We start from the raw sequence: 23,501 nt of genomic DNA, 5'->3' as shown, positions 1-23,501 counted from the left end.
GGAGCTACGCTGTTTTCACTGATGTTTTTAACCTGCTTAATATCTAGTTCACGGCAGCGAAAAAAGCCGAGTGTATTTACCTTCTTCCCTGATCCATAGATCTTTTGTGCTGTCACGGCAGCTCTGGGAACACCCGTAGTATTGTACGCATGGCGTACAAGGAATGTTTCTTGAGCATACTAACTATATAGAGAGCACCGGACAGACACGTTTGTACTCAAGGAGATTCAAGCGAGAAGGCTGTGTGATGAAAGATATATGATGAAGGAGGCGTGATACTGAAGGGGGGTTGAATGATGGAAGAGGCTGGGTTGTGAAGGAGGATGAATAATGATACTCTACGTGAAGGAGGATGAGTAAGGAAGTTCAGTGGTGAAAAAGCCTGAATGTTGGAGGATAAGTGATGAAGGATAATGAAGGAGGCTAGCTTATGAAGGAAACTGAATAATGAAAGAGGCTCTGTGCTGAAGGAGGGTGGTAATGAAGGGCGCCGAGTGACGAAGAAAGCAAAGCAATGAATGAAACTAAGTGATCCATATGGCGATCCACATTATTGAGTGAATAAAAGAAACAATCTGAACATTTTGGAAAACTTTTGTTTATTTATATACATTACATGTTTATATGTGTTAAGATTCCTCAAAATCTGTGTTTGCATTATCATGAAATTATCACTTTTCGCCGATAAGTTATAATAACATGGAGTTATGCTTGTTTATTTATCTTTTTGTGTTTATTTCCTGAAATGAAATTATTGTAAGTTACCTTTCTTGGATGTAGGATGTCTCGTATGGCGACACATAAAACGATCCACATCAAAATCGACTTAGGTAAAATAGTGGAATATGTGGCAATTAATAGAATATGAAAGTATGAAGACAAGAACAGACATAGAAAAATGAAATGTGATCTAGGACGATATCTAAGCCGGAAGGTTGTACACAGAGACGAGCACAGCCAATGGAGGAAGCACAGAAGAGCAAATTGAATTAATGTATGGAAATGGAACTGTGGTATGCGAGTGCTCTTACACAAGGCAAACTTTGGGTGTATGTGAGACGGTGGGAAATACTGGCGGGAAGACAGGGAGCGCGTCCTCCTCCAGACCGTCTTCCTCTGGGTCACATCGTGCGCCCACCTCCGTCGCCTCCCCCGTCGAGTTGGAGACGTCCAGAGAGCGCATTTGTACCGTCTCCCCAATGGTGGTCTCCAGCACACTGGATGATGGAGACAAAGTGTCAGACTTAAGAACAAGATCAAGCCTATTGTCATGTCCACATCTATACCAACAACCTCATCATTTTGTTTACCGTGATTTTCTCAAGCTAACGAGGAGAGTTCTGGCACTTCGTTGGCTACACAGGACACGTGCCTATGGAGATGACAAAGGAGGATATCTCTATTTTCATTTCCTTACGGCATAGTGATGCTGGTGTTGACCCGGACGTTGTCCATGTGCTGGAGGGAATGTGAGCCGCAGGAGGTGAAGGGGACGTCCCTGGTGCTCTTCCAGCGCTCCACGTGGTTACTGATGGACTCCTGCACCTCCGTGTTGAGGAAGCAGTAGATGATTGTCACCACCAGCCCCTGCAGGGTACACCTTCGTCAGTAACATGCACAGTGTCACCATCAGCCCCTGCAGGGTACACCTTCGTCAGTAACATGTACAGTGTCACCATCAGCCCCTGCAGGGTACACCTTCGTCAGTAACATACACAGTGTCACCATCAGCCCCTGCAGGGTACACCTTCGTCAGTAACATGCACAGTGTCACCATCAGCCCCTGCAGGGTACACCTTCGTCAGTAACATGCACAGTGTCACCATCAGCCCCTGCAGGGTACACCTTCGTCAGTAACAATACACAGTGTCACCATCAGCACCTGCAGGGTACACCTTCGTCAGTAACATGCACAGTGTCACCATCAGCCCCTGCAGGGTACACCTTCGTCAGTAACAATACACAGTGTCACCATCAGCACCTGCAGGGTACACCTTCGTCAGTAACAATACACAGTGTCACCATCAGCCCCTGCAGGGTACACCTTCGTCAGTAACAATACACAGTGTCACCATCAGCACCTGCAGGGTACACCTTCGTCAGTAACAGTGTTACCACCAGATCCTGCAGGGTACACCATCCCCAGTAACGCAGTGTTACCACCAGACCCTGCACGATGCATCATCCCCAGTAAAAGTGTTACCACTACACCCTGCAGAGCACACCATCCCCAGTGACACAGTGTTACCACCATATCCTGAAGGGTAAGCTCTCTCCATCAACACAGTGTTTCCACCAGACGTTGAAGGGTACATCTTTTCCTGTAACACAGTGTTGCCACAACACCCTGAAGGGTACGCCTCCAGTAATACAGTGTTACCACCCTACCCTGTAGGGTACTTCCCTCATACAACATTAGCTCACTCACATCTGCAAGCACGTATCCTACTGCAGTACACATGTGTCTTTAGCTCACCGTTCCAACCACTAGTGTAATTCATGGGAAGAATTATTATGTGCATTTTCATACTCTGTGAACTAATTATTTTTATCATTACGTTATATGATGTTGAAACAGTATAATTTCCATTTGATATAGGGAGGAATAACAGAGAAATAACACTTCTCAGTTAGTTTTCTTTGAACATGGAAGTCACTCTAATTTACCATTTTCAGTGAAAATAGATAGATATAGATCATGCATTCGTCTAGTTATGGCAGATAACCCTGAATATAGATCATGCTTTATTTTGGTTTAGTTAGAGAACCCTGAATATAGATCATGCATTCGTTTGGTTATAGTAGAGAACCATAAATATAGATCATGCATTCGTTTGATTATCATAGAAAACCCTGAATATAGATCATGCTTTCGTTTATTTCAGGAAGAGAACCCTGAAAATAATCATGCATTCGTCTGGATATAGTAGAGAACCCTGAAGATAGATCATGCATTCGTTTGGTTAAGGTAGAGAACCCTGGATATAGATCATGCATCCGTCTGGTTATAGTAGAGAACCCTGAATTTAGATCATGCATTCGTTTAGTTCAGGTAGAAAACCCTGAATATAGATCATGCATTCGTTTGGTTAAGGTAGAGAACCCTGAATATAGATCATGCATTCGTCTGGTTAAGGTAGAGAACCCTGAATATAGATCATGCATTCAATTGGTTAAGGTAGAGAACCCTGAATATAGATCATGCATTCGTCTGGTTATAGTAGAGAACCCTGAATATAGATCATGCATTCGTCTGGTTATAGTAGAGAACCCTGAATATAGATCATGCATTCGTCTGATTATAGTAGAGAACCCTGAATATAGATCATGCATTCGTCTGGTTATAGTAGAGAACCCTGAATATAGATCATGCATTCGTTTAGCTCAGGTAGAGAACCCTGAATATAGATCATGCATTCATTTGGTTAAGGTAGAGAACCCTGAATATAGATCATGCATTCGTTTAGCTCAGGTAGAGAACCCTGAATATAGATCATGCATTCGTCTGGTTATAGTAGAGAACCCTGAGTATAGATCATGCATTCGTTTAGTTCAGGTAGAGAACCCTGAATATCGATCATGCATTCGTCTGATTATAGTAGAGAACCCTGAATATAGATCATGCATTCATTTGGTTAAGGTAGAGAGCCTTGAGTAAAGATCATGCATTCATTTAGTTCAGGTAGAGAACCCTGAATATAGATCATGCATTCATCTGGTTAAGGTAGAGAACCCTGAATATAGATCATGCATTCGTTTAGTTCAGGTAGAGAACCCTGAATATAGATCATGCATTCATCTGGTTATAGTAGAGAACCCTGAATATAGATCATGCATTCGTTTAGTTCAGGTAGAGAACCCTGAATATAGATCATGCATTCATCTGGTTATAGTAGAGAACCCTGAATATAGATCATGCATTCATTTGGTTAAGGTAGAGAGCCTTGAGTAAAGATCATGCATTCATTTAGTTCAGGTAGAGAACCCTGAATATAGATCATGCATTCATCTGGTTAAGGTAGAGAACCCTGAATATAGATCATGCATTCGTTTAGTTCAGGTAGAGAACCCTGAATATAGATCATGCATTCGTCTGGTTATAGTAGAGAACCCTGAATATAGATCATGCATTCGTCTGGTTATAGTAGAGAACCCTGAATATAGATCATGCATTCGTCTAGTTATAGTAGAGAACCCTGAATATAGATCATGCATTCGTCTGGTTATAGTAGAGAACCCTGAATATAGATCATGCATTCGTCTAGTTATAGTAGAGAACCCTGAATATAGATCATGCATTCGTCTAGTTATAGTAGAGAACCCTGAATATAGATCATGCATTCGTCTGGTTATAGTAGAGAACCCTGAATATAGATCATGCATTCGTCTAGTTATAGTAGAGAACCCTGAATATAGATCATGCATTCGTCTGGTCACAGTAGAGAACCCTGAATATAGATCATGCATTCGTCTGGTCACAGTAGAGAACCCTGAATATAGATCATGCATTCGTCTAGTTATAGTAGAGAACCCTGAATATAGATCATGCATTCGTCTGGTTATAGTAGAGAACCCTGTTTCCCCTCCGGTCGTCCGTGGGTCAGCATTAAGAATGAGACCTAACCTATGGTGGTCGAGTGTACTGTACCTGTGTAGAGAGGACGGTGGCCCTGACGTAGTCGATGACGATGGCTAGGGGTCCCCTGGTGGGCGCAAACAGCAGGAGGACGTGTGGGGTGCCCAGCAAGGGCATGAGCACCAGCAGAGACCTGAGGGTCCTCACACCCCGGCTCACCCACGGCCGGGACTCCTGGATGTTCGTTGCTCGCAGTTTCTTCACCAGGACCTGGGTGGAGAGGATAGCGGCCATCACAGACGTGCACTCACGTCATACATCACCCTCACCAGAGGGTGCCATAGATTTCAGACCGAACACTAGCTCTCCTGTCGCGCCAATAAGTGTCGGAGAGCCAAACTGCGACATTATTTCCCTCATTGCCATGGTTTTCGAAGTATTTGAATCATAGTTCACATATCGTGTGGTCACGGCCAAATAGGTGTAATTCCACTTTTTAAATATTTAGTCACTTGGCGGTACATATTCCCATATTAGGAAGCGGGGTTACCCGTTTGACGCCAGAGGGCAGGGGTTGGTTCGGTATTTTTCGCCTGGTTGTCATACTTCTCGACACGGAAGGGTTGACGTATGATCTAGCTGTCCATAGCTCCCTTAGCAACATACACCTGCACTGGCCACCACTGTAATGATGATACCAAATACTGTTCAACGTCTATGGTTTACCCTAGCCGCATCACATGCCCTGGTTCAATCCACTGACAGCACGTCGACTCCAGTATACTACATCGTTCCAATTCACTCTATTCCGTGCACGCCTATCACCCACCTGCACATTCACTCACCGATTGCTCAATTTGATTTTCTTTTTTTACTCTATCATTTCATCCTTCCATGTCCAGTTTGGTCTCCCCGTTATTCTTGTTCCCTCCACACTTCTGACATATATCCTCTTTGTCAACCTTTCCTCACTCATTCTCTCCATATGTCAAAACCATTTCAGCACACACACACACACACACACACACACACACACACACACACACACACACACACACACATATATATATATATATATATATATATATATATATATATATATATATATATCATTATTATTATTATACACTGTCGTTGTTTCCCGCGTTAGGGAGCTAGCGCAAGGAAACGCACAAAAGAACGGCCCAACCCACCCACATGCACATGTATATACATACGCGTCCACACACTCACATATACATACCTATACATCTCAACGTATACATATATATATACATACACAGACATGTACATGTATACACATGTACATAATTCATACTGTCTGCCCTTATTCATTTCCGTCGCCACCCCGCCACACATGAAAGGACACCCCATTCCCCTGCATGTGCGCGAGGTAGCACTAGGAAAAGACAACAAAGGCCACATTCGTTCACACTCAATCTCTAGCTGTCATGTATAATGCACCGAAACCACAGCTCCCATATCCACATCCAGGCCTCACAAAACTTTCCATGGTTTATCCCAGACGCTTCACATGCCCTGGTTCAATCCATTGACAGCACGTCGATCCCAGTATACCACATCGTTCCAATTCACTCTATTACTTGCACGCCTTTCACCCTCCTGCATGTTCAGGCCCTGATCACTCAAAATCTTTTTCATTCCATCTTTCCACCTCCAATTTCGTCTCCCAATTCTCCTCATCCCCTCCACCTCTGACACTTATATCCTCTTGGTCAATCTTTCCTCACTCATTCTATCCATGTGACCAAACCATTTCAAAACACCCTCTTCTGCTCTTTCAACCACACCCTTTTTTATTACCACACATCTCTCTTACCCTTTCATTACTTACTCGATCAAACCACATCACACTACACATTGTCCTTAAACATCTCATTTCCAACACATCCACCCTCCTCCGCACAACTCTATCTATAGCCCACGCCTCGCAACCATATAACATTGTCGGAACCACCATTTCTTCAAACATACCCATTTTTGCTTTCCAAGATAACGTTCTCGACTTCCACACATTCTTCAAGGTTCCCAGAACTTTTGCACCCTCCCCCACCCTATGACTCACTTTCGCTTCCATGTTTCCATCCGCTGCCAAATCCACTCCCAGATATCTAAAACACTTCACTTCCTCCAGTCTTTCTCAATTCAAACGTACCTCCCAATTGACTTGTCCCTCAACCCTACTGTACCTAATAACCTTGGTCTTATTCACATTTACTTTCAGCTTTCTTCTTTCACACACTTTACCAAAATCAGTCACCTGTTTCTTCAATTTCTCACCCGAATCAGCCACCAGCGCTGTATCATCAGCGAACAACAACTGACCCACTTCCCAAGCTCTCTCATCCACAACTGACTGCATACTTGCCCCTCTTTCCAAAACTCTTGCATTCACCTCCCTAACAACCCCATCCATAAACAAATCAAACAACCATGGAGACATCACGCACCTCTGCCGCAAACCGACATTCATTGAGAACCAATCACTTTCCTCTTTTCCTACTCATACACATGCCTTACATCCTCGATATAAACTTTTCACTACTTCTAACACCTTGCCTCCCACACCATAAATTCCGCAGAGTCTCTACCCTATCATATGCCTTCTCCAGATCCATGAAAGCTGCATACAAATCCATTCGCTTTTCTAAGAATTTTTCACATATATTCTTCAAAGCAAACACCTGATCCACATATTCTCGACCACTTCTGAAACCACACTGCTCTTCCCCAATCTGATGCTCTGTATATATATATATATATATATATATATATATATATATATATATATATATATATATATATATATATATATATATATACATATATGTGTGTGTGTGTGTGTGTGTGTGTATGTGTATTTAGTGTGTGTGTGTGTGTGTGTGTGTGTGTGTGTGTGTGTTCCCTTGCGCTACCTCGCTAACGCGGGAGACAGCGACAAAGTATAATAAAATAAGATAAATTATATATATATATATATATATATATATATATATATATATATATATATATATATATATATATATATATATATATATACATATATATATGCATATATATATGCTTTGTCGCTGTCTCCCGCGTTTGCGAGGTAGCGCAAGGAAACAGATGAAGGAAATGGCCCAACCCACCCCCATACACAATGTACATACATACACGTCCACACACGCAAATATAAATACCTATACATCTCAATGTACACATATATATACACACACAGACACATACATATATACCCATGCACACAGTTCACACTGTCTGCCTTTATTCATTCCCATCGCCACCTACCCACACATGGAATACCATCCCCCTCCCCCCTCATGTGTGCGAGGTAGCACTAGGAGAAGACAACAAAGGCCCCATTCGTTCACACTCAATCTCTAGCTGTCATGCAACAATGCCCGAAACCACAGCTCCCTTTCCACATCCAGGCCCCACAGAACTTTCCATGGTTTACCCCAGACGCTTCACATGCCCTGATTCAATCCACTGACAGCACGTCAACCCCTGTATACCACATCGTTCCAATTCACTCTATTCCTTGCCCGCCTTTCGCCCTCCTGCATGTTCAGGCCCCGATCACACAAAATCTTTTTCACTCCATCTTTCCACCTCCAATTTGGTCTCCCACTTCTCGTTCCCTCCACCTCCGACACACATATCCTCTTGGTCAATCTTTCCTCACTCATTCTCTCCATGTGCCCAAACCATTTCAAAATACCCTCTTCTGCTCTCTCAACCACGCTCTTTTTATTTCCACACATCTCTCTAACCCTTACATTACTTACTCGATCAAACCACCTCACACCACACATTCTCCTCAAACATCTCATTTCCAGCACATCCACCCTCCTGCGCACAACTCTATCCATAGCCCACGCCTCGCAACCGTACAACATTGTTGGAACCACTATTCCTTCAAACATAGCCATTTTTGCTTTCCGAGATAATGTTCTCGACTTCCACACATTCTTCAAGGTTCCCAGGATTTTTGCCCCCTCCCCAACCCTATGATTCACTTCCGCTTCCATGGTTCCATCCGCTGCCAGATCCACTCCCAGATATCTAAAACACTTTACTTCCTCCAGTTTTTCTCCATTCAAACTTACCTCCCAATTGACTTGACCCTCAACCCTACTGTACCTAATAACCTTGCTCTTATTCACATTTACTCTTAACTTTCTTCTTTCACACACTTTACCAAACTCAGTCACCAGCTTCTGCAGTTTCTCACATGAATCAGCCACCAGCGCTGTATCATCAGCGAACAACAACTGACTCACTTCCCAAGCTCTCTCATCCACAACAGACTTCATACTTGCCCCTGTTTACAAAACTCTTGCATTCACCTCCCTAACAACCCCATCCATAAACAAATTATATAATCATGGAGACATCACACACCCCTGCCGCAAACCTACATTCACTGAGAACCAATCACTTTCCTCTCTTCCTACACGTACACATGCCTTACATCCTCGATAAAAACTTTTCACTGCTTCTAACAACTTGCCTCCCACACCATATATTCTTAATACCTTCCACAGAGCATCTCTATCAACTCTATCATATGCCTTCTCCATATCCATAAATGCTACATACAAATCCATTTGCTTTTCTAAGTATTTCTCACATACATTCTTCAAAGCAAACACCTGATCCACACATCCTCTACCACTTCTGAAAGCACACTGCTCTTCCCCAATCTGATGCTCTGTACATGCCTTCACCCTCTCAATCAATACCCTCCCATATAATTTGCCAGGAATACTCAACTCTGTAATTTGAGCACTCACTTTTATCCCCTTTGCCTTTTTACAATGGCACCATGCACGCATTCCGCCAATCCTCAGGCACCTCTTACATTTTTCATGTGTGTATATATATATGTGTGTGTATGTGTGTATATGTGCGTAAGTATGTGTATATATGTGTATATATGTATATATATGTATATTATCCCTGGGGATAGGGGTGAAAGAATACTTCCCACGCATTCCTCGCGTGTCGTAGAAGGCGACTAGAGGGGACGGGAGCGGGGGGCCAGAATTCCTCCCCTCGTATTTTTAACTTTCTAAAATGGGATATATATATATATATATATATATATATATATATATATATATATATATATATATATATATATATTCTTTTCTTTTAAACTATTCGCCATTTCCCGCGTTAGCGAGGTAGCGTTAAGAACAGAGGACTGGGCCTTTTTTTGGAATATCCTCACCTGGCCCCCTCTGTTCCTTCTTTTGGAAAATTTAAAAAAAAAAAAAAAAAAAAACGATAGGGAAGGATTTCCAGCCCCCCGCTCCCTCCCCCCCAGTCGCCTTCCACGACACGCAGGGAACACGTGGGAAGCACTCTTAATCCCCCATCCCCAGGGACATACATATACACACGCATATATATATATATATATATATATATATATATATATATATATATATATATATATATATATATATATATATATACTGGAAAGGATCACAATTTTGCGCGTCGTCAAGATATTCCTATGAGTCCACAGGGAAAATGAAACACGAAAAGTTCCCAAGTGCACTTTTGTGTAATAATCACATCATCAGGGGAGACACAAGAGAGAAATATAACAGTCAGTTGATATACATCGAAGAGACGAAGCTAGGACGCCATTTGGTAAACATGTTTACCACGAAATTGCACTTGGGAACTGTTCGTGTTTTATTTTCCCCGTGGACTCATAGAAATATATATATATATATATATATATATATATATATATATATATATATATATATATATATATATATATATATATGCGGGGAATGCTCATCCTCCTCGAAGGCTCAGATTAGGATGTCTAAACGTGTGTGTATATAACCAAGATGAGAAAAAAGGAGAGACAGTATGTTTGAGGAAAGGAACCTGGATGTTTTGACGCTGAGTGAAACGAAGCTCAAGGGTAAATGGGAAGAGTGGTGTGGGAATGCCATGAGAGTAAAGACAGGGGTTGGTGAGAGGACAAGAGCAAAGGAAGGAGTAGCACTACTCCTGTAGTAGGAGTTGTGAGAGTATGTGATAGAGTGTAAGAAAATGAACTCTAGATTGATATGGGTAAAACTGAAAGTGGATGGAGAGAGATGGATGATTATTGGTGCCTATGCAACTGGTCATGAGAAGAAAAACCATGAGAGGGAAGTGTTTTGGGAGCAGCTGAGTGAGTGTGTTAGCAGCTTTAATGCACGAGACCGAGTTACAGTGATGGGTGATTTGAATGCAAAGGTGGGTAATGTGGCAGTTGAGGGTATAATTGATGTACATGGGGTGTTCAGTGGTGTAGATGGAAATGGTGAAGAGCTTGTGGATTTTTGTGCTGAAAAAGGACTGGTGATTGGGAATACCTGGTTTAAAATGAGAGATATACATAATTATACTTATGTAAGTAGGAGAGATGGCCAGAGAGCGTTACTGGATTACGTGATAATTGATAGGCACGCGAAAGAGAGACTTTCGGATGTTAATGTTCTGAGAAGGGCAACTGGAGGGATGTCTGATCATTATCTTGTGGAGGCGAAGGTGAAGATTTGTAGAGGCTTTCAGAAAATAAGAGAGAATGTTGGGGCGTAGAGAGTGGTGAGAGTAAGTGAGCTTGAAAAGGAGATTGTGTGAGGAAGTACCAGGAGAGACTAAGTGCAGAATTGAAAATGGTCAGAGCAAATGACGTAAGGGGAGTAGGGGAGGAATGGGATGTATTGAGGGAAGCAGTGATGGCTTGCGCAAAAGATTCCTGTGGCATGAGAAAGGTGGGAGGTGGGAAGATTAGAAAGGGTAGTGAGTGGTGGGATGAAGAAGTAAGATTGTTAGTGAACGAGAAGAGAGAGGCATTTAGACGAGTTTTGCAGGGAAATAGTGCTAATGACTGGGAGATGTATAAAAGAAAGAGACAAAAGGCCAAGAGAAAGGTGCAAGAGGTGAAAAAGAGGGCAAATGAGAGTTGGGGTGAGAGAGTATGATTAAATTCTAGAGAAAATAAGATGTTTTGGAAGGAGGTAGATATAGTGCTTAAGACAAGAGAACAAATGGGAACATCGGTGAAGGGGGCAAATGGATAGGTAATAACAAGTAGTAGTGAAGTTAGACGGAGACTGAGTGAGTATTTTGAAGGTTTCTTGAATGTGTTTGATGATAGAATGGCAGATATAGGGTGTTTTGGTCGAGGTGGTGTGCGAAGCGAGAGGGTCAGGGAGAATGATTTGGTAAACAGAGAAGAGGTAGTGAAAGCTTTGCGGAAGATTAAAACCGGCAGGGCGGCAGGATTGGATGGTATTGCAGTGGAATTTATTAAAAATGGGGGTGACTGTGTTGTTCACTAGTTGGTGAAGATATTCATTGTATATATGGTTCATGTTGAAGTCCCTGAGGATTGGCGGAATACATGCATAGTGCCATTGTACAAAGGCAAAGTGTTCAAGTTACAGAGGTATAACTTTGTTGAGTATTCCTGGGAAATTATATGGGAGAGAAATGATCGAGAGGGTCAAGGCATGTACAGAGCACCAGACTGGGGAGGAGCAGTGTGGTTTCTGAAGTGGTAGATGATGTGTGGATCAGGTGTTAGCTATGAAGAATGTATGTGAGAAATACTTAGAAAAGCAGTTGGAATTGTATGTAGCATTTATGGACCTGGAGAAGGCATATGATAGAGTTGATAGAGATGCTTTGTGGAAGGTTTTAGGGGTATATAATAGGGTGAGAGTTAAGTTGCTAGAAGCAGTGAAAAGTTTTTATCGAGGATGTAAGGCATATGTGCGAGTAGAAAGAGAGGAAAATGAGCGGTTCCCAGTGAAAGTCGGTTTGCGGCAGGGATGTGTGATGTCTCCATGGGAGTTTAATTTGTTTATGGATTGGGTTGTTAGGGAGGTGAATGCAAGGGTTTTCGAAAGAGGGGCAAGTATACAGTCTGTTGTGGATGTGAGAGCTGGGGAAGTGAGTCAGTTCTTGTTCGCTGATGATACAGAGCTGGTTGCTGATTCGGGTGAGAAACTGTAGAGGCTGGTGACTGAGTTTGGTAAAGTGTGTGAAAGAAGAAAGCTGAGAGTAAATGTGAATAAGAGCAAGGTTATTATTAAATACACTACGGTTGAGGGACAAGTCAATTGAGAGGTAAGTTTGAATGGACAAAAACTAGAGGAAGTGAAGTGTTTTAGATATCTGGGAGTGGATTTGGCACCCGATGGAACCATGGAAGTGGAAGTGAGTCATGGGATGGGGGAGGGGGCGAAAGTTCTGGGAGCGTTGAAAAATGTGTGGAAGGCGAGATCATTATCTTGGAAAGCAAAAATGGGTATGTTTGAAGGAATAGTTTTTCCAACAATGTTATATGGTTGCGAGACGTGGGCTATAGATAGAGTTGTGCGGAGGAGGAGGGTGGATGTGTTGGAAATGAGATGTTTGAGGACAATATGTGGTGTGAGGTGGTTTGATCAAGTAGGTAATGAAAGGGTAAGAGAGATGTGTGATAATGAAAAGAGTGTGGTTGAGAGATCAAAAGACGGTGTATTGAAATGGTTTGGTCACATAAAGAGAATGTGTGCGGAAAGATTGACAAAGAGGATATATGTGTCAAAGGTGGAGGGAACGAGGAGAAGCGGGAGACCAAATTAGAGGTGGAAAGATGGAGTGAAAAAAATTTTGAGCGATCGGTGCCTGAACCTGCAGGAGGGTGAAGGAATAGAGTGAATTGGAACGACATGGTATACCAGGGTCGATGTGCTGTCAATGGATTGAACCGGGGCATGTGAACCGTCTGGGATAAAACATGAAAGTTTTGTGAGGCCTGGATGTGGATATGGAGCTGTGGTTTCGGTGCATTATACATGACAGCTAGAGACTGAGTGTGAACGAATGCGGCCTTTGTAGTCTTTTCCTAGCGCTACCTCGCGCACATGCGGGGGGAGGGGGCTGTCATTTCATGCGTGGCTGGGTGGCGACGGGAATGAATTAAGGCAGCAAGTATGAATTATGTACATGTCTATATATGTATATGTCTGTGTATGTATATATAAGTGTACGTTGAAATGTATAGATATGTATATTTGCGTGTGTGGACGTGTATGTATATACATGTGTATGTGGGTGGGTTGGACCATTCTCAGTCTGTTCCTTGCGCTAGCTCGCTAACGTAAGAGACAGCGGCAAAGTATAATAAAAAAATAATGATATAATTTTCCAAAGGAAGGAACAGAGAAGGGGGCCAGGTGAGGGTGTTCCCTAGGAGGCCCAGTCCTCTGTTCTTAACGCTACCTCGCTGTCGCGGGAAGTGGCGAATAGTATGAAAAAAAAAAGAAAAAAAAAGATATATATATATATATATATATATATATATATATATATATATATATATATATATATATATATATATATATATATATATATATATATATTTTGCTTTGTCGCTGTCTCCCGCGTTAGCGAGGTAGCTCAAGGAAACAGACGAAAGAATCGCCCAACCCACCCACATACACATGTATATACATACGCGTCCACACACGCAAATATACATACCTATACATCTCAACGTATACATATATATTCACACACAGACATATACATATATACACATGTACATAATTCATACTGTCTACCTTTATTCATTCCCATCGCCACCCCGCTACACATGTAATAACAACCCCCTCCCTGCTCATGTCGCGAGGTAGCGCTAGGAAAAGACAACTAAGGCCACATTCGTTCACACTCAGTCTCTAGCTCTCATGTAATAATGCACCGAAACCACAGCTCCCTTTCCACATCCAGGCTCAACAGAACTTTCCATGGTTTACCGCAGACGCTTCAAATGCCCTGGTGCAATCCATTGACGGCACGTCGACTCCGGTATACCACATCTTTCCAATTCACTCTATTCCTTGCACGCCTTTCACCCTTCTTGCATGTTCAGGCTCCGATCACTCAAAATCTTTTTCACTCAATCTTTCCACCTCCAATTTGGTCTTCCACTTCTCGTTCCCTCCACCTCTGACACATATATCCTCTTGGTCAATCTTTACTCACTCATTCTCTCCAAGTGACCAAACCATTTCAAAACACCCTCTTCTGCTCTCTCAACCATACTCTTTTTATTACCACATATCTCTCTTACCCTATTATTACTTACTCGATCAAACCACCTCACACCACATATTGTCCTCAAACATCTCATTTCCAGCACATCCACCCTCCTCCGCACAACTCTATCTACAGCCCACGCCTCGCAACCATATAACATTGTTGGAACCACTATTCCTTCAAACTCACTCATTTTTGCTTTCCGAGATAATGTTCTCGACTTCCTCACATTCTCCAATGCTCCCACAATTTTCGCCCCCCTCCCCCACCCAATGATTCACTTCCGCTTCCATGGCTCCATCCGCTGCCAAATCCACTCCCAGATATCTAAAACACTTCACTTCCTCCAGTTTTTCTCCATTCAAACTTACCTACCAATTGACTTGTCCCTCAACCCTACTGTACCTACTAACCTTGCTCTTGTTCACATTTACTCTCAGCTTCTTCTTTCACACACTTTACCAAACTCAGTCACCAGCTTCTGCAGTTTTTCACATGAATCAGCCACCAGCGCTGTATCATCAGCGAACAACAATTGACTCTTTTCCCAAGCTCTCTCATCCACAACTGACTGCATACTTGCCCCTGTTTACAAAACTCTTGCATTCACCTCCCTAACAACCCCATCCATAAGCAAATTAAACAACCATGGAGACATTACACACTCCTGCTGCAACCTACATTCACTGAGAACCAATCACTTTCCTCTCTTCCTACACGTACACATGCCTTACATCCTCGATAAAAACTTTTCACTGCTTCTAACAATTTGCCTCCCACACCATACATTCTTAATACCTTCCACAGAGCATCTCTATGAAGTCTATCATATACCTTCTCCAGATCCATAAATGCTACATACAAATCCATTTTCTTTTCTAAGTATTTCTCACATACATTCTTCAAAACAAACACCTGATCCACACATCCTCTACCACTTCTGAAACCACACTGCTCTTCCCCAATCTGATGCTCTGTATATGCCTTCACCCTCTCAATCAATACCCTCCCATATAATTTACCAGGAATACTCAACAAACTTATACCTCTGTAATTTGAGCACTCACTTTTATCTCCTTTCCCTTTATACAATGTCACTATGTAAGCATTCCGCCAATCCTCAGGCACCTCACCATGAGTCATACATACATTGAATAACCTTACCAACCAGTCAACAATACAGTTACCCCATTTTTTAATGAATTCCACTGCAATACCATCCAAATCCGCTGCCTTGCCGGCTTTCATCTTTCGCAAAGCTTTTACTACCGCTTCTCTGTTTACCAAATCATCTTCCCTAACCCTCTCACTTTGCACACCACCTCGACCAAAACACCCTATATCTGCCACTCTATCATCAAACACATTCAACAAACCTTCAAAATACTCACTCCATCAACTCACATCACCACTACCTGTTATCACTTTCCCATCAGTCCCCCTTCACTGAAGTTCCTATTTGTTCCTTTGTCTTACGCACTTTATTTACCTCCTTCCAAAATATCTTTTTATTCTCCCTAAAATTTAATGATACTCTCTCACCCCAACTCTCATTTGCCCTCTTTTTCACCTCTTGCACCTTTCTCTTGACCTCCTACCTCTTTCGTTTATACATATCCCACTCATTTGCATTATTTCCCTGCAAAAATCGTCCAAATGCCTATCTCTTCTCTTTCACTAATAATCTTACCTCTTCATCCCACTACTCACTACCCTTTCTAATCTGCCCACCTCCCACGCTTCTCATGCCACAAGCATCTTTTGCGCAAGCCATCACTGCTTCCCTAAATACATCCCATTCCTCTCCCACTGCCCTTTTGTCCTTTGTTGTCAGCTTTTTCCATTTTTTACTCAGTCTCTCCTGGTACTTCCTCATACAAGTCTCCTTCCCAAGCTCACTTACTCTCACCACTCATTTCTCCTCAACATTCTTCTTTTCTGAAAACCTCTACAAATGTTCACCTTCGCCTCCACAAGATAATGATCAGACATCCCTCCAGTTGCACTTCTCAGCACATTAACATCCAAAAGTCTCTCTTTCGCGCGCCTATCAATTAACACATAATCCAATAACGCCCTCTGGCCATCTCTTCCACTTACATACGTATACTTATGTATATCTCTCTTTTTAAACCAGGTATTCCAATCACCAGTCCTTTTTCAGCACATAACTCTAGAAGCTCTTCACCATTTCCATTTACAATACTGAACACCTCATGTACACCAATTATTCCCTCAACTGCCACATTACTCACCTTTGCATTCAAATCACCCGTCACTATACCTAACCTGGTCTCGCGCATCAAAACTACTAACACACTCACTCAGCTGCTCCCAAAACACATGCCTCTCATGATCTTTCTTCTCATACCCGGGTGCATATGCACCAATAATCACCCATCTCTCTCCATCCACTTACAGTTTTACCCATATGAATCTAGAGTTTACTTTCTTACACTCTATCACATACTTCCACCACACCTGTTTCAGGAGTTGTGCTACTCCATCCCTTGCTCTTGTCCTCTCGCTAACCACTGACTTTACTCCCAAGACATTCCCAAACCACTCTTCCCCTTTACCCTTGAGCTTCGTTTCACTCAGAACCAAAACATCCAGGTTCCTTTCCTCAAACATACTACCTATCTCTCCTTTTTTCTCATCTTGGTTACATCCACACACATTAAGACACCTCAATCTGAGCCTTCGATGAGGATGAGCACTCCCCGCGTGACTCCTTCTTCTGTTTCCCCTTTTAAAAAGTTAAAATACAAGGAGGGGAGGGCTTCCAGCCCCCCGCTCCCGTCCCCTTTAGTCGCCTTCTACGACACATAAGGAATGCATGGGAAGTATTCTTTTTACCCTATCCCAGATATATATATATATATATATATATATATATATATATATATATATATATATATATATATATATATATATATATATATTTTCATATATATATATATATATATATATATATATATATATATATATATATATATATATATATATATATATATATATATATTTTTTTTTTTTTTTTTTTTTTTTTTCAAACTATTCGCCATTTCCTGCGTTAGCGAGGTAGCGTTAAGAACAGAGAACTGGGCCACTGAGGGAATATCCTCACCTGGCCCCCTTCTCTGTTCCTTCTTTTGGAAAATTAAAAAAAATTGATATATAAATAAATTGATATATAAAAAAATTGATATATATATATATATATATATATATATATATATATATATATATATATATATATATATATATATATATATATATATATATTTATATGTCATAATTATACTTTGTCGCTGTCTCCCGCGTTGGCGAGGTAGTGCAAGGAAACAGATGAAAGAATGGCCCAACCCACCCACATACATATGTATTCACATACACATCAACACACGCACATATACTTAGCTATACATCTCAACATATACATATATGTACACACACAGACATATACATATATACACGTATACATAATTCATACTGTCTGCCCTTATTCATTCTCGTCACCACCCCGCCACACATAAAATGACAACCCCCTCACCCCGAATGTGCGCCAGATAGCGCTAGGAAAAGCCAAGAAAGGCCATACTCGTTCACACTCAGTCTCTAGCTGTCATGTAATAATGCACCGAAATCACAGCTCCCTGTCCACATCCAGGCCCCACAGAACTTTCCATGGTTTACCCTAGACGCTTCACATGCCCTGGTTCAATCCATTGACAGCACGTCGACCCCGGTATACCACATCGTTCCAATTTACTCTACTCCTTGTACGCCTTTCACCCTCCTACATTTTCAGGCCCCGATCACTCAAAATCTTTTTCACTCCATCTTTCCACCTCCAACTTGGTCTCCCACTTCTCGTTCCCTCCACCTCTGACACATATCCTCTTTGTCAATCTTTCCTCACTCATTCTATCTGTGTGACCAAACCATTTCAAAACACCCTCTTCTGCTCTCTCAACCACACTCTTTTCATTACCACACATCTCTCTTAACCTTTCATTGCTTACTCGATCAAACCACCTCTCATTACATATTGTCCTCAAACATCTCATTTCCAGCACATCCACCCTCCTCCGCACAACTCTATCTATAGCCCACGCCTTGCAACGATATAACATTGTTGGAACCACTATTCCTTCAAGCATACCCATTTTTGCTTTCCGAGATAACGTTCTCGACTTCCACACATTTTACAACTTTTCCAGAACTTTCGCTCCCTCCCCCACCTTTTGATTCACTTCCGCTTTCATGGTTCCATCTGCTGCCAAATCCCCTCCCTGATATCTAAAATACTTCACTTCCTCCCGTTTTTCTCCATTCAGACTTACCTTCCAATTGACTTGTCCCTCAGCCGTACTGTATTTAATAACCTTGCTCTTATTCACATTTACTCTCAGCTTTCTTCTTTCACACACTTTACCAAACTCGGTCACCTGCTTCTGCAGATTTTCACCCAAATCAGCCACCAGCGCTGTATCATCAGCAAACAACTGACTCACTTCCCAGGCTCTCTCATCACAACAGACTGCATATTCGCCCCTCTTTCCAAAACTCTTGCATTCACCTCCCTAACAACCCCATCCATAAAGAAATTAAACAACCATGGAGACATCACGCAACCTTGCCGCAAACCAACATTCACTGAGAACCAATCACTTTCCTCTCTTCCTTTTCACTGCTTCTAACAACTTCCCTCCCACACCATATATTCTTAATACCTTCCACAGAGCATCTCTATCATCTCTATCATATGCCTTCTCCAGATCCATAAATGCTACATACAAATCCATTTGCTTTTCTAAGTATTTTTCACATACATTCTTCAAAGCAAACACCTGATCCACACATCCTCTACCACTTCTGAAACCACACTACTCTTCCCCAATCTGTACATGCCTTCACCCTCTCAATCAATATCCTCCCATATGATTTCCCAGGAATACTCAACAAACTTATACCTCTGTAATTTCAGCACTCATTTTTATTCCCTTTGCCTTTGTACAGTGACACTCTGCAAGGATTCCGCCAATCCTCAGGCACCTAACCATGAGTCATACATACATTGAATAACCATACCAACCAGTCAACAATAAAGTCATCCACTTTTTTGATAAATTCCACTGAAACACCATCCAAACCCGCTGCCTTGCCGGCTTTCATCGTCCGCAAAACTTTTACTACCTCTTCTTTGTTTACCAAATCATTCTTCCTAACCCTCTCACTTTGCACACCACCTCCAACAAAATACCCTATATCTGCCATTCTATCATCAAACGCATTCAACAAACCTTCAAAATATTCACTCCATCTCCTTCTCACATCACCACTACTTGTTATCACCTCCCCATTAGCCCCCTTCACTGAAGTTCCCATTTGTTTCCTTGTCTTACGTACTCTCTTTACCTCCTTCCTAAACACCTTTTTATTCTCCCTAAGATCTAATAATACTCTCTCACCCCAACTCTAATTTGCCCTCTTTTTCACCTCTTGCACCTTTCTCTTGACCTCCTGCCTCATTCTTTTATACATCTCCCACTCATTTGCATTATTCCCCTGCAAAATATCGTCCAAATGCCTCTCTCTTCTCTTTCACTAGTAATCTTACTTCTTCATCCCACCACTGACTACCCTTTCTAATCTGCCCACCTCCCACGCTTCTCATACCACAAGCATCTTTTGCCCAAGCCATCACTGCTTCCCTAAATACATCCCATTCCTCCCCCACTCCCCTTACCTCCTTTGTTTTCACCTTTTTCCATTCTGTACTCAGTCTCTCCTGGTACTTCCTCACACAAGTCTCCTCCCCAAGCTCACTTACTTTCACCACTCTCTTCACCCCAACGTTTTCTCTTCTTTCCTGAAAACCTCTACAAGTCTTCACCTTCGCCTCCACAAGATAAAGATCAGACATCCCTCCAGTTGCATCTGTCAGCACGTTAACTTCCAAAAGTCTCTCTTTCGCACACCTATCAATTAACACGTAATCCAATAAGGCTCTCTGGCCATCTCTTCTATTTACATGCGTAAAATTATGTATATCTCTCTTTTTAAACCGGGTATTCCCAATCACCAGTCCTTTTTCAGCACATAAATCTACAAGCTCTTCACCATTTCCATTTACAACACTAAACACCCCATTTACTCCATTTATTCCTTCAACCGCCACATTACTCACCTTTGCATTCAAATCACCCATCACCATAACCCGGTCTCGTGCTCCCAGAACAATTGCCTCTCATGAACTTTCTTCTCATGCCCAGGTGTATATGCATCAATAATCACCCATCTCTCTCCATCCACTTTCAGTTCTACCCATATGAATCTAGAGTTTACTTTCTTACACTCTATCACATACTCCCACCACTCCTGTTTCAAGAGTAGTGCTACTCCTTCCCTTGCTCTTGTCCTCTCACTAACCCCTGACTTTACTCCCAAAACATTCCCCAACCACTCTTCCCCTTTACCCTTGAGCTTCGTTTCACTCAGAGTCAAAATATCCAGGTTCCCTTTCTCAAACATACTACCTATATCTGCTTTTTTCTCATCTTGTTCACATCCACACACATTTAGATACCCCAATCTAAGCCTTCGATGAGGATGAGCACTCCCCGCTTGACTGCTTCTTTTGTTTCCCCTTTTAGAAAGTTAAAATACAAGGAGGGAGGGTTTTTAGCCCCCAGCTCCCGTCCCCTTTAGTCACCTTCTACGACACGTGAGGAATGCGTGGGAAGTATTCTTTCTCCCCTATCCCTATGATCATTGCATTGACTGGAGTAATGCCATCTCAGATATTAACTCTAACTCTATTACCACGAGAAATATCATTGAATCTTATATTAATAAATACACAAAGAATTATAATCTTGATATTAGTGATGGTCTATACAAATTAGATAACTTTATTGTGATAAAATTTGTAAAATGGTAAGTTTATGAACGCTCGTTGTATGTCTAGGGCAATCGCATGTTTACCAAATGGCGCCCTAGCATAGTATCTTCGATGTATATCAACTGACTGTTATATTTCTCTCCAATGTCTTCCCAGATGATGTGATTATTACACGAAAGTGCACTAGGGAACTTATCGTGTTTCATTTTCCTCGTGGACTCAATATAATATATATATATATATATATATATATATTTCATTTATTTTTTTCATTTTGCTTTGTCGCTGTCTCCCGCGTTTGCGAGGTAGCGCAAGGAAACAGACGAAAGAAATGGCCCAACACACCCCTATACACATGTATATACATACACGTCCACACACGCAAATATACATACCTATACATCTCAGTGTACACATATATATACACACACAGACACATACATATATACCCATGCACACAATTCACGCTGTCTGCCTTTATTCATTCCCATCGCCACCTCGCCACACATGGAAAACCATCCCCCTCCCCCCTCATGTGTGCGAGGTAGCGCTAGCAAAAGACAACAAAGGCCCCATTCGTTCACTCTCAGTCTCTAGCTGTCATGCAATAATGACCGAAACCACAGCTCCCTTTCCACATCCAGGCCCCACACAACTTTCCATGGTTTACCCCAGACGCATCACATGCCCTGATTCAATCCACTGACAGCACGTCAACCCCGGTATACCACATCGATCCAATTCACTCTGTTCCTTGCCCGCCTTTCACCCTCCTGCATGTTCAGGCCCCGATCACTCAAAATCTTTTTCACTCCATCTTTCCACCTCCAATTTGGTCTCCCACTTCTCCTCGTTCCCTCCACCTCCGACACATATATCCTCTTGGTCAATCTTTCCTCACTCATTCTCTCAATGTGCCCAAACCATTTCAAAACACCCTCTTCTGCTCTCTAAACCTCGCTCTTTTTATTTCCACACATCTCTCTTACCCTTACATTACTTACTCGATCAAACCACCTCACACCACACATTGTCCTCAAACATCTCATTTCCAGCACATCCACCCTCCTGCGCACAACTCTATTCATAGCCCACGCCTCGCAACCATACAACATTATTGGAACCACTATTCCTTCAAACATACCCATTTTTGCTTTCCGAGATAATGTTCTCGACTTCCACACATTCTTCAAGGCTCCCAGGATTTTCGCCCCCTCCCCCACCTTATGATTCACTTCCGCTTCCATGGTTCCATCTGCTGCCAGATCCACTCCCAGATATCTAAAACACTTTACTTTCTCCAGTTTTTCTCCATTCAAACTTACCTCCCAATTGACTTGACCCTCAACCCTACTGTACCTAATAACCTTGCTCTTATTCACATTTACTCTTAACTTTCTTCTTTCACACACTTTACCAAACTCAGTCACCAGCTTCTGCAGTTTCTCACATGAATCAGCCACCAGCGCTGTATCATCAGCGAACAACAACTGACTCACTTCCCAAGCTGTGGTTTGATCATGTAAGTAATGTATGGGTAAGAGAGATGTGTGGAAATAAAAAGAGTGTGGTTGAGAGAGCAGAAGAGGGTGTTTTGAAATGGTTTGGTCACATGGAGAGAATGAGTGAGGATAGATTGACCAAGAGGATATATGTGGCAGAGGTGGAGGGAACGAGGACAAGTGGGAGACTAAATTGGAGGTGGAAAGATGGAGTGAAAAAGATTTTGAGTGATCGGGGCCTAAACATGCAGGAGGGTGAAAGGCGTGCAAGGAATAGAGTGAATTGGAACGATGTGGTATACCGGGGTCGACGTGCTGTCAATGGATTGAACCAGGGCATGTGAAGCGTCTGGGGTAAACCATGCAAAGTTCTGTTGGGCCTCGA

The 23,501-nt window shown here is 42.2% G+C and overlaps 1 protein-coding gene across 1 annotated transcript in view; it reads right to left on the bottom strand.

The window, feature by feature from the left end:
• Positions 1 to 593: 593 nt before the first annotated feature.
• The window catches only part of LOC139755493 (diuretic hormone receptor-like), a 114,807-nt gene continuing 91,899 nt past the window's right edge, over positions 594 to 23,501 (bottom strand). Inside the window, exons 9-11 of the mRNA XM_071673829.1 lie at positions 4,649 to 4,846; positions 1,418 to 1,587; positions 594 to 1,217 (exon numbers count right to left, since the gene is read on the bottom strand). Coding sequence (XP_071529930.1) covers positions 1,028 to 1,217; positions 1,418 to 1,587; positions 4,649 to 4,846 — 558 coding nt within the window. The 3' untranslated portion in view covers positions 594 to 1,027. The remainder of the gene's footprint in view (positions 1,218 to 1,417; positions 1,588 to 4,648; positions 4,847 to 23,501) is intronic.

This window comes from Panulirus ornatus, chromosome 19, assembly GCF_036320965.1.
Source record: "Panulirus ornatus isolate Po-2019 chromosome 19, ASM3632096v1, whole genome shotgun sequence".
NCBI classification, from domain to species: domain Eukaryota; kingdom Metazoa; phylum Arthropoda; class Malacostraca; order Decapoda; family Palinuridae; genus Panulirus; species Panulirus ornatus.
The sequence above is the reverse complement of the archived record's forward strand: the minus strand, read 5'-3'. Positions and strand labels throughout refer to the sequence as shown.